The 15057-nt window shown below is 40.6% G+C and overlaps 1 protein-coding gene across 1 annotated transcript in view; it reads right to left on the reverse strand.

The window, feature by feature from the left end:
- Positions 1–2543: 2543 nt before the first annotated feature.
- LOC124795388 (trypsin-7-like) overlaps positions 2544–15057 on the reverse strand; it is a 100658-nt gene continuing 88144 nt past the window's right edge. The window contains exon 6 of the mRNA XM_047259402.1: positions 2544–3142. Coding sequence (XP_047115358.1) covers positions 2969–3142 — 174 coding nt within the window. The 3' untranslated portion in view covers positions 2544–2968. The remainder of the gene's footprint in view (positions 3143–15057) is intronic.

The following is a 15057-nucleotide window of genomic DNA, read 5'->3' on the forward strand; positions in this document are numbered from 1 at the left end:
CAGAATTTGACAGTAAAGAAGTTGGAGTAATTCTTCAGAAAGAACATATAATTCACTGTCTCACAAGAAGAGATGGGCAGAGATGTTGAATACTGCAACCTACTCTTGAACTGAACAGGGCCTTCCAGTATTCCAGGAACATCTCCATGTGAACTGTGGTGTAGCGAGAAGTCAAGACTGAAACATTTGTGGATGATAGGCTCCATTTGCTATGCTCATATTCCAAAATATCAGAGAAGGAAGATGGATTATAAAGCAGTGAAAGAAATTCTGATTGGATATGATTACAGTGGAAGGTTACAGAATTTATTGTGAAGAGGAGTGCAAACTCCTTAGGTCATGAGATGTAATATTTAAAGAGATCCCACTGAAATCAGAGAAACTTTTACTTCTCTAGTGACTACTTGTAATCATCAGGATTCAACACCTCAGACTAGTGACCAGTCTATCATTGATGTTGAGAGTGATGAGGATGACAAATCGCTGAATATAGATGAAGACTCTCAAGACAAAGATTTAAAAAAATATAAATGAATAAGCCGTACCTCGTCTGCATTATCAATCAACTCTTGGAGCTCCACAAAAGTTTAGAAATTGTGATAAAGTCTGTTAAGAAGTATTTCTGGAAGTAAGCCATGGATTGTGAACTAAAAGCTCTTCAGTAAAATAAAACATGGGGCCTTGTTGAACTACCACTAGGAAAGAGGACCATTCCAAACAGATGGGTGTACAAAGTGAAAACAAATGCTGATGGACCAGTCAATAAATGGAAGGCGAAGTTGGTGTTCAAGGGTTATTGACAATGGAGAGGATTTGACTATAATCAAACTTTTAGTCCTGTATGTAGAATTGCTGCCATTTGAGCACTGCTCAGTGTTTCAGCAAGTGAGAGCACAAAACTTGCACAAATTGATGTGTCAACAACTTTTCCTTTTGGTGACTTGAAAGAAACCATATATGCACAGCATCATGAAGGATGTGATGATGGGTTTGGGAGAGTATGTCACTTGAAGGAAAGTGTGTTTAACTGAAGCGGGCTTCTCGTTGCTGGAATGAAAAGTTCAGTAATCATCTCACTAAACTTGGCTTCCAGAGGAGCAAAGTTGATCCTTGTCCTTTCATGAGACAGAAAGGCTCTAAGAAAATATTCCTTGTGCTTTACGTTAATGATGGTTTGATTGCTCCTCACAGTGGACAGGAACTTCAAGAATTTCAGTGATTTAAGAGAAGAGTTCAAAATTACTTCAACACCTGCATCATTTTTCTTAGGTCTGGAAACTGATAAACAAGAAGATGGATCTGTTCATGTAAGCCAATCTCATTATACATAGAAGATGTTAGAGTGCTTCAGCATGAGTAACTGCAAGGGTGTATCTACTCCGGTTATAAAGAACAGTTGACCAGAAGGAAGTCCTCATAACTCCGAATTTCCATACGGACAAACTACTGGAGCACTAATGTTTCAGATGCGTGGGACATGTCATGATATTGCATATGCTATCAGTGTGGTATCTATAAATCTGCAAAAACCAACAGATTGTGGTGTTGTGAGAGTGAAGAGGATTCTATGATACCTGAGAGGTTCAACAAATTGTGGGCTTGTTTATAAAAACAGCTCAAAAAGGGGGATTTTAGAATTCTATAGTGATGCTGATCATGGTGGTGACATTGGCACAGGGCACTCAGCATCGGGTGTTCTTTGTCTACATACTGGGGCACCTGTCTTCTTGATTAGTCAAAGATTGTATTGCCATATCCGCAACTAAACCTGAAATTGCACCTGCTAGTGAAGCTGCTCAAGACAGGGTCTGGATGCAGAAGTTTTTCACAAAATTTAGTCAGTTGTAAGTTGAAGCAAATTTACAGATTGACAATGAAGCTACTATCCGGCTTACCCAGAATCCTAAATTTCATCCATGAACAAAGCATATTCGTATAAGCCACTTCTTTGTTCACGAGTTAATTAGTGCTGGTGGAATTACAGACACTGAATGACGACTTGCTGATATATTAACGAAACCACTGTTTTCATTAGATTTCAATTTTGTGTAGTGATATTGGAGTCTGCAAGTTATTAAATAAGGGAGAGCATTGATTTATTTTCTTCATTTTGGATTATTTAATAACTGAACTCCTTATCTTTGTATTCAGCAGTTGGCTGTACAAGTGTGCAATCTTTTGCCTTTTGGTCGTATGTCTTTGTGTGGTGTGCTTTTGAATAAAGCATGTGTTGCTCAAGTGTGTAAATGTTGACTTGTGGTAGAGTAAATCTCAGCACATTTTGCCTTTTATGTGGTTTTTCGCCTCAGGACAGTTAGAAACATATTTCCCGTCCGATGTGGTATGACTGATCACAAGATTAATTTCAAAACTGTAAGCAGTTACATATGACATTGTAAGGCACTAATGATTTGAATGATGTCATACTGCCAGGTTACTTCTTGGTAAAGCAACTAGTTCATCAATCATTGGCGAAATATATGGGGGCTACAGCTCAGCTACGAAGGTTTTTGTTTACATTAAATTATTCTCAACCGATGAAATAGTTTCAAAATTTTAATGAACATTTTTAAAACAGGTGAATGAATCTTTTGCAGTCAAGCACTTGATGTTTACATAACTATTGTGAGTATGAGATTAGATCACATTAGATCATTTACAGGCACATAAGTTATTACTCTCCATATCCTCCATCTTAGAATTGGTAGGAATACCTGACGGCCTTGGCAGAACAGTAAGTACCTTACGTCTTGTATCTCAGTTCAGACAGACTAAGGTGACAACATGTAAAGGCATACACAGATTTCGATGACATAACAAGCATTAATTATGTTTGTACAACTGATGTATAATAGTTAGCTTTAATTATAACACACAACAAAATTCCTTTATATAAATCACAAGTTTCTTTTCTTACTTCCTTATATTTTACTAAATAATAATCCCAGAAACTAAGAGAATACAACAATTAATATATAAAAATAGGGATCCAGCCTGTTCCTGTTTTTTCTCTAATCCAGTCAACATAGTAGGCTACTCGTGTGAAAACACCAGGAGATCCTTTAATAGTGCAAGGTTTTCTTGACCATGAAACAATTCCAACCTGGTAACCATTTGCTATAAGTGGACCACCAGAATCTCCCTGAAACATATTATATACATTAGACAGACATCTCTTTTTTCCAGTTTTGGTAAGCAAAGCTCTTGAATTAATCGATGAAATTAATAAAAGTATTAGTAACAATATGAAAATAGAATAACAGGACAGGATGCTCTCTCTCTCTCTCTCTCTCTCTCTCTCTCTCTCTCTCTCTCTCTCGAACACACACACACACACACACACACACACACACACACACACACACACACACACACACATGTATGTTTTCATGTGTGTCAGAATAGTTTGATGTGATGGCTATCAAAATCATTTAGGCTGCAGTTAATACTTACCTGTCTTTGTTGGCAGCAATGGGTTCTTCATAACTGTAAAGGCTAGACACCAGATAATGTTTCAGTTAATTTATTAAATCTGAAAATACTGTTTTACAATTTATATTGTGCTGAAGAACATTATGAAATTCATCCAGCAGCCGTAATGCCCTTAACCATTAGTTCTAGTTGTTTGCTTTGTATTAGGTAATCGTTTGTGTTTCATGATTTATTCTCATGAAATTCTGTGCTTAACAAGGAAGTGGAACATACTTTCTGTACTGTGAATATCAGGAATCCAGTTAAACATCAAATCTGTGACATTGGCACAACTGGAAAAAGATTCTGCAAGAACGGGACCAATGACAACTGAAGAGAATCATTCAACATGACAGAAATGCAACCCTTCTGCAAATTGCTGCAGATTTCAATGATGGGCCATCAACAAGTGTGAGTGTGTGAACCATTCAATGAAATATCATCAATATGGGCTTTCAGAGCTGAAGACCCACTCATCTCCCATTGATGATTGCACTTGCCTTAGGCTGTCAACACTGACGTTGGACTGTTGATGACTGGAAACATGTTGCCTGGTTGGACGAGTCTTATTTCAAATTGTATTGAGTAGATGAACGTGTATGTGTATGGAGAAAACTTCAGGAATCCATGGACCCTGCATGTCAGCAGGGGCTGTTCAAGCTGATGGAGGCTCTGTAATGATGTGGGGCATGTGCAGTTGAAGTGATATTGGACCCCTGATTCATCTAGATATGACTCTTTGAGAGGTGACATTATGTAAGTGTCCTGTCTGATCACCTGCATCCATTCATGTCCATTGCATATTCTGATGGACTTGGGCAATCCAGCAGGACAATGCAACATCCCACACTACCAGAAATACTACATAGTGGCTCCAGGAAAACTCTTCTGAGTTTAAACACTTCCACTGGCCACCAAACTCCCCAAACATGAACATAGCATATCTGAGATGCTTTGCAACACGCTGTGTAAAAGAAATCTCCGCCCCCTCGTACTGTTATGGATTTATGCACAGCCCTACAGGATTCATGGTGTTAATTCCCTCCAGCACTACTTCAGACATTAGTTGAGTCCATGCCATGTTGTATTGCAGCACTTAATTCCCTCCAGCACACTACTTCAGACATTAGTTGAGTCCATGCCATGTTGTATTGCAGCACTTCTGTGTGCTCATTGGGGCCCTACATGATACTGGGCAGGTGCACCAGTTTCTTTGGCTCTTCAGTGATATTTGTTTCTCAGAACTGTTGAACACCACCTCCAGAAATTCATATCCATTTTCGTCTTCTCAGTTCTCAAATAAGAGCCTGAAAATTTTATTCTTCAACTTTTCTACTAGAATTCATCAACATGATTTTTGGTTTGCTTTTTTTAAGCAGATTATTGAAACTTAAATATTGGTTTGCATTTTTTATTCTCTAGAGTTAGGTTTTTCTCATGTTCTTCTGTTGCATTGCTGTAAGCTATAAGAGAATCTCAATAGTGTACCAATAATATTTCCATTTTTTATGACAGTCAAGTCATTTATGTGCAGGATGAAGAGTATAGCGCAAGTACAGCCTTGAGGCACCCCTGTATCTTACTTCCTGAAAACTATAAGGAGGCATTTTTTAACTTTGGTTTCAGCTTTGTGTTTTATCCCCACCCACTGTTGACTGTAGTTCACAAATACTCTTATCACTATCTGCTGTCTTTCTTCTCATGCCATAGCAGTGGAGTTTCTGCAGCAGGGTGCAATGATGTACATAAACAGAAGCTTTTGAGATAACTAGGAACAACGTACAAACTTTCCTTAGCTTAACTTGTTTATTTGGTCCAGTAAATCATTTTAGTACCTGTATTGATTCTGCATATAATGTAAGACAAGCAAGGGTTAACACAATAAATTAATAATTACAGAACTAGTTAACAATTGAGGCTACACACTCAAGGTAAATGAGAATATAAAGTGACATAATACACAACAATATAATTGAAAATGTTTGGTAAACAGGTTTACTTACAATGTCCTAAGAATTCAGACACAGAGCAGAAGCAATGGTCATGTAAGAACTATTCCAGTTGTATTTTAAATGTATTTGATAGTGATACGCATTTTAAATTAGGAGGTGTTTGGTTATATAACATAATTCTCATATGATATAGTTCTCTTTTGTATAAATCTATGAAACTGTACTGATTTGACTTTTATGACAGCTTCCAGTATTTTGTAGAAAACAAAGGTCATGGTGACCAGACTGTAATTAATTGGACCCGACACCTTCTCATGCTTACATAAAAGAAATTATTTTACCTTTTTTTTCAGCCTTTGGAAATTTTACTCCTTCCATTGACCACTTTATCAAAATTGCCTGAAGCCCAAATAAATACTGAGAACAGCAAGTGCACCAGACAAAATATGTCACCCTACTAAAAGAGCTCACTGGTCAATCTGTAGCACTGTAGGTGGTGTAGAACTGGTACCAGTCAGTCACATTACCCTCCATCTCCGTGACAGTGAGATGGTGTGTACATGCCAGTTGGTTGCATGGAAACAGCAAAGTAAGATGGATTGATGTAACAAGATGACAGAAAGGAGCTATCATGTTTTGATGTGATGACACACTGCAAATGAAATTGCCTTATTTGTTAAACAACGGAAACTCCAGGTAGGAATATCAAAGTAGAAAATAGGTAGATTGCTACTTAGCATAAAGATGACATGTTAAAATGTAGACAGGTGCAATTAAGAGACAAGCTTTTGGCCACAGACTTCGTCAGAAAAAGTGAGATACATACAATTCATTCACACAACCAAGCACACCTCATGCATACATGACTGCCAGCTCCAGCAGCTTGGGCCAGAATGCCACATTCTGGCTCGATTGCTCAGAATTGGCAGTTGTGTGTGTGACGTGTGCTTGGTTGTGTGAATGAATGATGATCGTTCCTCTTTTTCTGATGAAGTCTGTGGCCAAAAGCTTAAATGTATAAGTGTCTCTTAATTGTGCCTGTCTGCAGTTAAACATGTCATCTTTAGGGTAAGCAGCAATCTGTCTTCTCCCTAATATTGCCCTATTTGTTTGTTGATCAATGTGGACTGTCCAGTGTATCTACAAGGTGTAATGTACCACTCACAGTCACATAGCTTGACACAAGAATGTTGGTCATAAAAGATCATAACTGACAAGAATCAGTAGACGTGCGTCATATGTTGTCAATGTCAGTCAGTTTCAGATATAACAGAAAATGTTGCTGTCAGTGAATGCAGATTTCTGAGTTAACACTGTGAAGAGAAATCTGGAGAGTGCATCTTTGGCCAAATCTGTCACTTAACCAACAGTGTGTTTGGAGTGTATTTCAGGGTGGAGATGGTTGTATTAATGTTTTGGGAGTGTTTTTCACACTATGACTTGGATGCATTCTTCAGGTGACCATGAACATGAATAGCGATCTTTACTTCAACATTTTCTGTTGACAAAGTGTTGCCCTTTCTTCATGAAAAGTATGCTGTGAACACCAATCTTCCAAGGCAAGAACAGCCGTGTTCACATGTTACATGCAGACATTCCTGGTTTGACAAGTACTTGGCTCCCTGTCACACCTCGACTGACTTGCAGGTCCACCTTAGCTTAATTCCATAGAAAATGTGTGCGATTATTTGGAACAGAGAAAAAAACATAGTAACGTACATTGCCACAACTTGGTGGCTCTGCATTTCTCTGCCTCATGATGACTGGGTGTTGTGTGCTGTCCTTAGGTTAGTTAGTTTTAAGTAGTTCTAAGTTCTAGGGGACTGATGACCATAGATGTTTAGTCCCATAGTACTCAGAGCCACTTGGTGGCTCTGCAGAATGTAATCATCAGTGAGTGGCATTAGTTGAAACTGACATACCCGAAGAAACTTGTGGACTCCCTCCCTCACCTCACGGAGTGAGTGTTACACAGTATCTGACTGACAGTATCCAGACACTCTATGTAATGTAGAATTGACTACTAGATGCGAGAAGAGGTGGACCGATTGGTATAAAAGGAAGCTGGGAGTAAAAGCAAGAGGGTGAGGCCAGACAGCTCAGTAACTTCCAGTGTGGACTAGTCATAGTCACTGGATGTCACCTGAATAACAAATCCATCCAGGGACATCTCATCCATACTGAATCTAACAGCCAATCATCTGTTATGTGATAGTGGAATGGAAATGTGAAGGAACCATAGTTAAACAAAGGCCAGGGGTCATCAAGCATTGCAGAGGCTGGTTGAAAAAACCACGTGAAGTCAGCAGAAGAAATCACCCCTGAATCCCAAAGTGCTACCAGCAGTCTGGCTAGCACAACAACTGCGCATAGCGAGTTAAAAAGATCAGGATACATGTATCAAGCAGCTCCTCATATGTGGTCAGTGCTAAGAAAAGCTTGAGGTGGTGTAAACAGCAATGTCACTAGATCAGGCTGGTCCAACCGAGTTCAAGGGAGCCGGAGCGCTCACTGCGTGGAGGGGGAAAGCAAACTCACTGCCCCCTGGCCGCATGCAGCCGCAACTGATGCAATAATCCGTGTTCAAAGACAGCTATGACTAGCCGCGGGAGCCCTGTACCTCTACTGGAGGATACCTTTCTATTCATTGAGAGGGATGGTCGTCCGCAGTGTCTTGTATGTCATAAAGTATTTAATTCTGCGAAGAGGTACAATATACAATGACATTATACACGTCTTCACGCAGTGCACTACGATCAGGTATGAGATGTTGCACGCAGAGAATTGGTAGCCAGGCTTAAGAACGACATACCAGGAGACGTAAGTTTAAAAACAGTTTCGTTATACGGAGGGTATCAAACATGCAACATTGTTCGTGTTCTGTAATGCGTTTCTAATTTTCAGGTGAATGAGAACGGAGAAAACACTACTGAATGTGTATTCGAGCAAGCTACAGGGTCGTTCAGATCATTGCGATGAGTGGCAAGTTGTTTTTGGTGGGACCACTCATAAAATTGTGAATGGTAGCAGTTGCAGAACGTTTGTTTCCAAGGGAGGTGCAGGCAATTGAAGGGGTTTGCCTGTTGAAGCAAACAATGTCTCATCGAATCCTGGACATGGCAGTGGATTTAGAGACGCAGCTCAGGAAGAAGGCGGAGAGCTTTGTTGCATTTTCACTAGCGCTTGACAAAAGCACCGACATACCAGACTGTGCTCAGCTTGCAGTCTTTGTTGTGCATGGTGTCAACTTGGAGATGCAAGTAACTGAAGAACTCTTGGATGTAGTACCACTTAATTACACCACAACATGATGTGACAGTTTTGAGGCTGTTTGTGAATCAGTGGACAATATGAATTTGCCGTGGGATAAGCTCCATTCTGTAGCAACAGACGGTGCACCACAAATGATCGGGCATCACCAAAGTTTTGCTTCTCATTTGAAAAATAAACTCAGGGACGAATTCGGGAAAGACATTTTGACTCTGCATTGTTTTATTCACCAAGAGGCACTGTCTGCTGAAACAGTAGAGCTAGGTAGCATAATGAAAGATGTCGTCAAATGTGTGAATTTTGTGTGGTGTCACTGTATGAATCATCACCAATTCAAAGGATTCCTGAAAGATATGGAAGCAGAGTATGGTGATATACCTTACCACAGTACAGTTCGTTGGCTGAGTCGGGGAAAAGTTCTCGATGTTTTCTTTGCCATTCATTAGGAAATAACCCTTTTTCTCTAAATGAAAGGGGAAGAAATGCATTGTCTGAAAGATATAAAATGGATATCAGACCAGGCGTATACGGACGGAGCGCCTGACGCATAGCAATGGCTACCTGGTAAAGCTTAACTGCTAAGGTTATGATTTGAACCAAACTACTGTAGCTGTATCTTCATCCATTCGACCTAAATTGTGTCTCATATTACAATGGACTAACTTTGTTTTGATTTGGAGGTGCGGTCTAAAACTTGCCTCTCCCCTTAAATTTCGAGTCTCAAATTTCTGGTGTGGCTTAGATTCAGGAAAATTTTTTTTCTTTGATTTTGAGTCTCATTTTTTAGGTGCAGCTTAGATTCGAGTGTGAAAAATGGACAAGGACATCAAAAGACTTCGGCAACATTCGACGGTAGCTCCGAGGATATCTGGTCTCCCAAAAATGCACAAAGAAGGGATGCGATCCATAGTCAGCAACATAGGGGCACCGACATATCTTTTGGCACAGCACTTAGCAGGCATGCTAAGACCTTCTGTGGGGAAATGTGCGCACCATATCCGGAACTCGACGGACTTCATTGGCCGCCTGAAGGAGATGACAGTACAAGAATCCGACATCAAGGTCAGCTTCGATGTCATCTCATTATTCACACGTGTCCCACAGGAAGCTTCTCTCCACTTAATCAGTGAGAAATTTGGGCCTGAACTGACACTACTCTTCAGGCACGTGTTAACATCTACGTACTTTGTCTTCAATGGTCAATACTACGAGCAGACCGACGGAGTAGCCATGGGGAGCCCACTCTCCCCAGTGGTGGCTAACCTGTTGATGGAGAGTTTTGAAGAGGAAGTACTGGAAGCCGCCGAACTGAAACCTGTATGCTTCTTTTGCTACGTGGACGTCACATTCGTCATCTGGCCACATGGACAGGAACAGCTACAGATTTTTCTACAACATCTAAATTCGGTCCACAGTAACATTCAGTTCACCATGGAGACTGAGAAAAATGGAAAACTACCCTTTCTTGATGTCCTAGTGGAACGTAGGTCTGATGGCTCACTGGGTCACAGTCTGTACCGCAAGCCTACACACACTGACCTGTACCTACATGTCTCCAGCTGCCACCATCATGCACAGCTTAATGGAATGCTCAATTTAGTGGAGCTAAACTTCTTACTGTTGTTATTTATAGATCCTCAGACTCCGATTTCACAACATTTTTGCTAAAGCTAGAGGAGGTTCTTGGTTCACTTTATAGGAAATACAAAAAGTTAGTTATATGTGGTGACTTCAATATTAATTGTATAAGTGATTGTGCAAGGAAAAGGATGCTGGTAGACCTCCTTAATTCATATAATCTTATGCAAACCGTATTCTTTCCAACGAGAGTGCAAGGGAACAGTAGAACAACCACAGACAATATTTTTGTTCATTCGTCATTATTAGAAGGGCATTCTGTTAGCAAAAAGGTGAATGGCCTTTCAGATCATGATGCACAAATTTTAAGTCTAAAAGATTTTTGTGCTGCAACACATGTTAAATATAGTTACCAACTTTTTAGGAAAGCTGATCCAGTTGCTGTACAGACTTTTGTAAACCTTATCAAGGAACAAGAGTGGCAAGATGTTTATAGTGCTGATACAGTAGACGATAAATATAATGCTTTCCTCAAGACTTTTCTCATGCTCTTTGAAAGTTGCTTTCCATTAGAACGTTCAAAACAGGGTACTAGCACAAACAGGCAGCCTGGGTGGCTGACTAAAGGGATAAGAATATCTTGTAGAACAAAGTGGCAATTATATCAAAACGTTAGAAACAGTCAAAATCTAAATGCAGCAGCCCATTACAAACAGTATTGTAAGGTGCTTAAAAAAGTTATTAGGAAGGCAGAACGTATGTGGTATGCAGATAGAATAGCTAAGTCTCAGGATAAAATTAAAACCATATGGTCAGTCGTAAAGGAAGTGGCTGGTCTGCAGAGACAGGTCGAGAATATAGAATCAGTGCGTAGTGGGGATGTCCGTGTTACTGATAAGTCGCATATATGTACAGTACTTAATAATCACTTTCTGAATATAGCAGGTGAACTAAATAGAAACCTAGTCCCAACAGGGAATCATATAGCGCTCTTAGAAAAAAGTGTTCCGAGACTGTTACCTGAAATTCTCCTCCATGATACTGACAAGAGGGAGATTGAGGTAATAATTAAATCACTAAAGACCAAGAACTCTCATGGATATGACGGGGTATCTAGCAGAATACTGAAGTATTGTTCCACGTATGTTAGCTCAGTACTTAGCCATATCTGTAACTTTTCCTTTAGGAGTGGTCGGTTTCCTGACCGATTAAAGTACTCGGTAGTGAAGCCACTTTATAAAAAGGGAGACAGGGATAATGTTGACAATTATAGACCTATTTCTATGCCATCGGTGTTTGCTAAAGTTATCGAGAGGGTTGTATATACAAGGTTACTGCAGCATTTAAATTCACATAATTTGCTGTCAAATGTACAGTTTGGTTTTAGAAATGGTTTAACAACTGAAAATGCTATAGTCTCTTTTCTCTGTGAGGTTTTGGACGGATTAAATGAAAGGTTGCGAACGTTAGGTGTTTTCTTTGATTTAACGAAGGCTTTTGACTGTGTTGGCCACAAAATATTACTGCAGAAGTTGGAACATTATGGAGTAAGGGGAGCAGCTTACAATTGGTTCGCCTCCTACTTTATGAACAGAAAGCAGAAGGTAATCCTCCGCAATATTGAGAGTGGTAATGATGTTCAGTCCCAATGGGGCACTGTTAAATGGGGCGTTCCCCAAGGGTCGGTGCTAGGGCCACTGCTGTTTCTTATTTATGTAAATGATATGCCTTCTAGTATTACAGGTGATTCAAAAATATTTATGTTTGCTGATGACACCACCTTGGTAGTGAAGGATCTTGTGTGTAATATTGAAACATTATCAAATAATGTAGTTCATGAAATAAGTTCGTGGCTTGTGGAAAATAATTTGATGCTAAATCACAGTAAGACTCAGTTTTTACAGTTTCTAACCCACAGTTCAACAAGAACTGACATTTTAATCAGACAGAATGGGTATGTTATAAGCGAGACGGAACAGTTCAAGTTCCTAGGAGTACGGATAGATAGTAAGCTGTTGTGGAAAGCCAATGTTCAGGATCTTGTTCAGAAACTAAATGCCGCTTTATTTACCATTAGAACAGTATCTGAAATAAGTGACATTTCAACACGAAAAGTAGTATACTTCGCATATTTTCATATGCTTATGTCATATGGTATTATTTTTTGGGGTAATTCTTCTGATTCAAAAAGGGTATTTTTGGCTCAAAAACGGGCTGTTCGAGCTATGTATGGTGTAAGTTCGAAAACCTCTTGTCGACCCCTATTCAATAGTCTGGGAATTTTGACATTGCCCTAACAGTATGCATTTTCTTTAATGTCGTTTGTTGATAGCAATATTAGCTTATTCCCAAGAGTTAGCAGCTTTCACTCAGTTAATACTAGGCAGAAATCAAATCTGCATGTGGAATGCACTTCCTTGACTCTTGTGCAGAAAGGAGTGCAGTATTCTGCTGCATCCATTTTCAATAAGCTACCACAAGAACTCAAAAATCTTAGCAGTAGCCCAAACACTTTTAAGTCTAAACTGAAGAGTTTCCTCATGGCTCACTCCTTCTATTCTGTCGAGGAGCTCCTGGAAGAGCTAAAAAATTAAGCAAATTCCAGTGTTACATTCTTGATTTTCTTTATTTAAACTAACGACTTGTCGCCTGAATATGTTTCTTATATTTCATTTTATCTGTTTCTACAATCGTGTTATAATTTCATGTAATGACTCGTTCCATGACCATGGAGACTTCTCCTAAATGTGGTCCCACGGAACAATAAATAAATAAATAAATAAATAAAAAACACCTTGGTACAGAGAGCACACTCAGTCTCTGATGAACAGAACTTGCCAACGAAACTCAAACACCTGGAGACCATGTTCTGCAAGAATGGGTATGGCAACCGCCAAATCCAAAGAGCCTTCCAACAACAGAAGTGCAGCAAGAACCGAGATGAAGAACAACCCGAAGAAGAGAAGCAAGCTCTTGCCTTTCTGCCATTTGCTGGCAACGTGTCATCAAAAATAGGGAGACTGTTAAGGCGACACAAGACTGACACAGTCTTCTGACCACCAATAAAGATTCGCGACCTACTAGGAACGGCAAAAGATGATGGGCGTATACAAATCCCGTGCGGCTGTGGCAAATCCTACATCGGACAAACAGTTTGCACGGTCAAGGACCGATGCAAGGAACACGAATGTCACATCCACTTACACCAACCCAGCCATTTGGCCCTATCAGAACACTGCACTGAAACTGGACACACAGCAAAATTCGAAGAGACAAAAATCTTCTGGGACAGTATCTATAAGGAGGCCATAGAAATACAGATAACAGATAACCTCATCAACAGGGACACCGGGTTTCAACTTAGCAAGGCCTGAAAACCATTATTAAACACCATCAAAGAGCAACGACGCGAGCGGATGCGAGATCCTTCTGCCACGGCAGTCGGAGATGAACTGTGCCTACCACCGGGTGTGGCTGCAGCTATCCCCACCCCTCCCACCACACGGCGCGCCGCCGGCCGCCCACACCAGGGTATGACTCGGGACCCCACGGACATAAATACCATGGACACAGTACAGACAAATCATTCCAACAGCACCACCTGATGATGGTGGAACAGTTATTCGCCAAAATATCGTGGAACTTTGATGATCGGATCCGGCTGGACAACTGAGAACCTAGGATACACTGCCAGATATTATTCAGCTGTTGAATTAGGCTCTTTGTCAGATGTAGAAAAAAGCAAAACTAGCCCTCATTCACACAAGCATAACTAGTACACACATGGTCACTGTCATGTCTTGGTTGTTAAGGCTCAACTGCAATTGTGTCGTAGTTAAGCAGTGGTCTTTCTGGGGTAGGTAGTGGTGGTGCAGAAGAGTGATTTTTTTTGGGGGGCGGGGGGGAGATAGGAGGACAATGATGTGGGTAGATGCTAGAGCTTGCAGGGACATGGTGGGGGACAGAATAGTGGTATGCTAGGTGGGACATCAGGAGACTGCTGGGAGGAAGGGGGGCATAGGGAGGAAGAGAGAAGAGGAAAGGACGCTGCAGATGTCGGCAGGATAGAAGGCATGTGTAGGTCTGGAGTGAGAGTGGGGGAGGTGATATGCAGGTAGAGGACAAGGACTAGCACTAGACCAGGGAGTAATGGGAATAGGTAGGATATATTGCAGGGAGAATTTCCACTTGTGCAGTTCAGTGAATCTTGTGTCGGTGGGAAAAATCCTGATGGCACAGGCTGTGATGCAGTTATTGATGTTAAGCAATTTGTATTGGATAACATGCTCAGTGACTGGATGCTCTCTTGGCTACAATTTTGTGGCAGTTATTCTTGCAGCCAGAATCTTGTCATTCTCATAAGAAAGTGGCACAGTGGTAGCAGCTAAGCTGGGAAGCCACATGGCTACTTTCACAGGTGGCCCTTCCTTGATGGGGTATGAGATACATGTGTCAGGACTGTAGTAGGTAGTAGTGGGAGGATGTGTGGTACAGGTTTTGCACCTATGTCCATTTCAGGAATATGAGCCATGGGGCAAGGAGTTGGAAGCAGGGGTGGAATAGAAACAGACAAGGATATTGCGTAGGTTGGGTGGGCAGCAGATCATCACTGGGGGACGAGTGGGACAGATATTCATTTCAGGACACAATGAAAGGTATTCAAAATCTGAATGGAGACTTCTGATCAGTTGCTCTACTCCTGGGTGGTACTGAGCCACATGAGGAGTATATGGTGGATAGTATGTGACTGGGGAGAAAAAGCATTGGATCTCAATCTTTGAAGGCC

Source organism: Schistocerca piceifrons, chromosome 4, assembly GCF_021461385.2.
Source record: "Schistocerca piceifrons isolate TAMUIC-IGC-003096 chromosome 4, iqSchPice1.1, whole genome shotgun sequence".
In the NCBI taxonomy this organism is placed as follows: Eukaryota; Metazoa; Arthropoda; class Insecta; order Orthoptera; family Acrididae; genus Schistocerca; species Schistocerca piceifrons.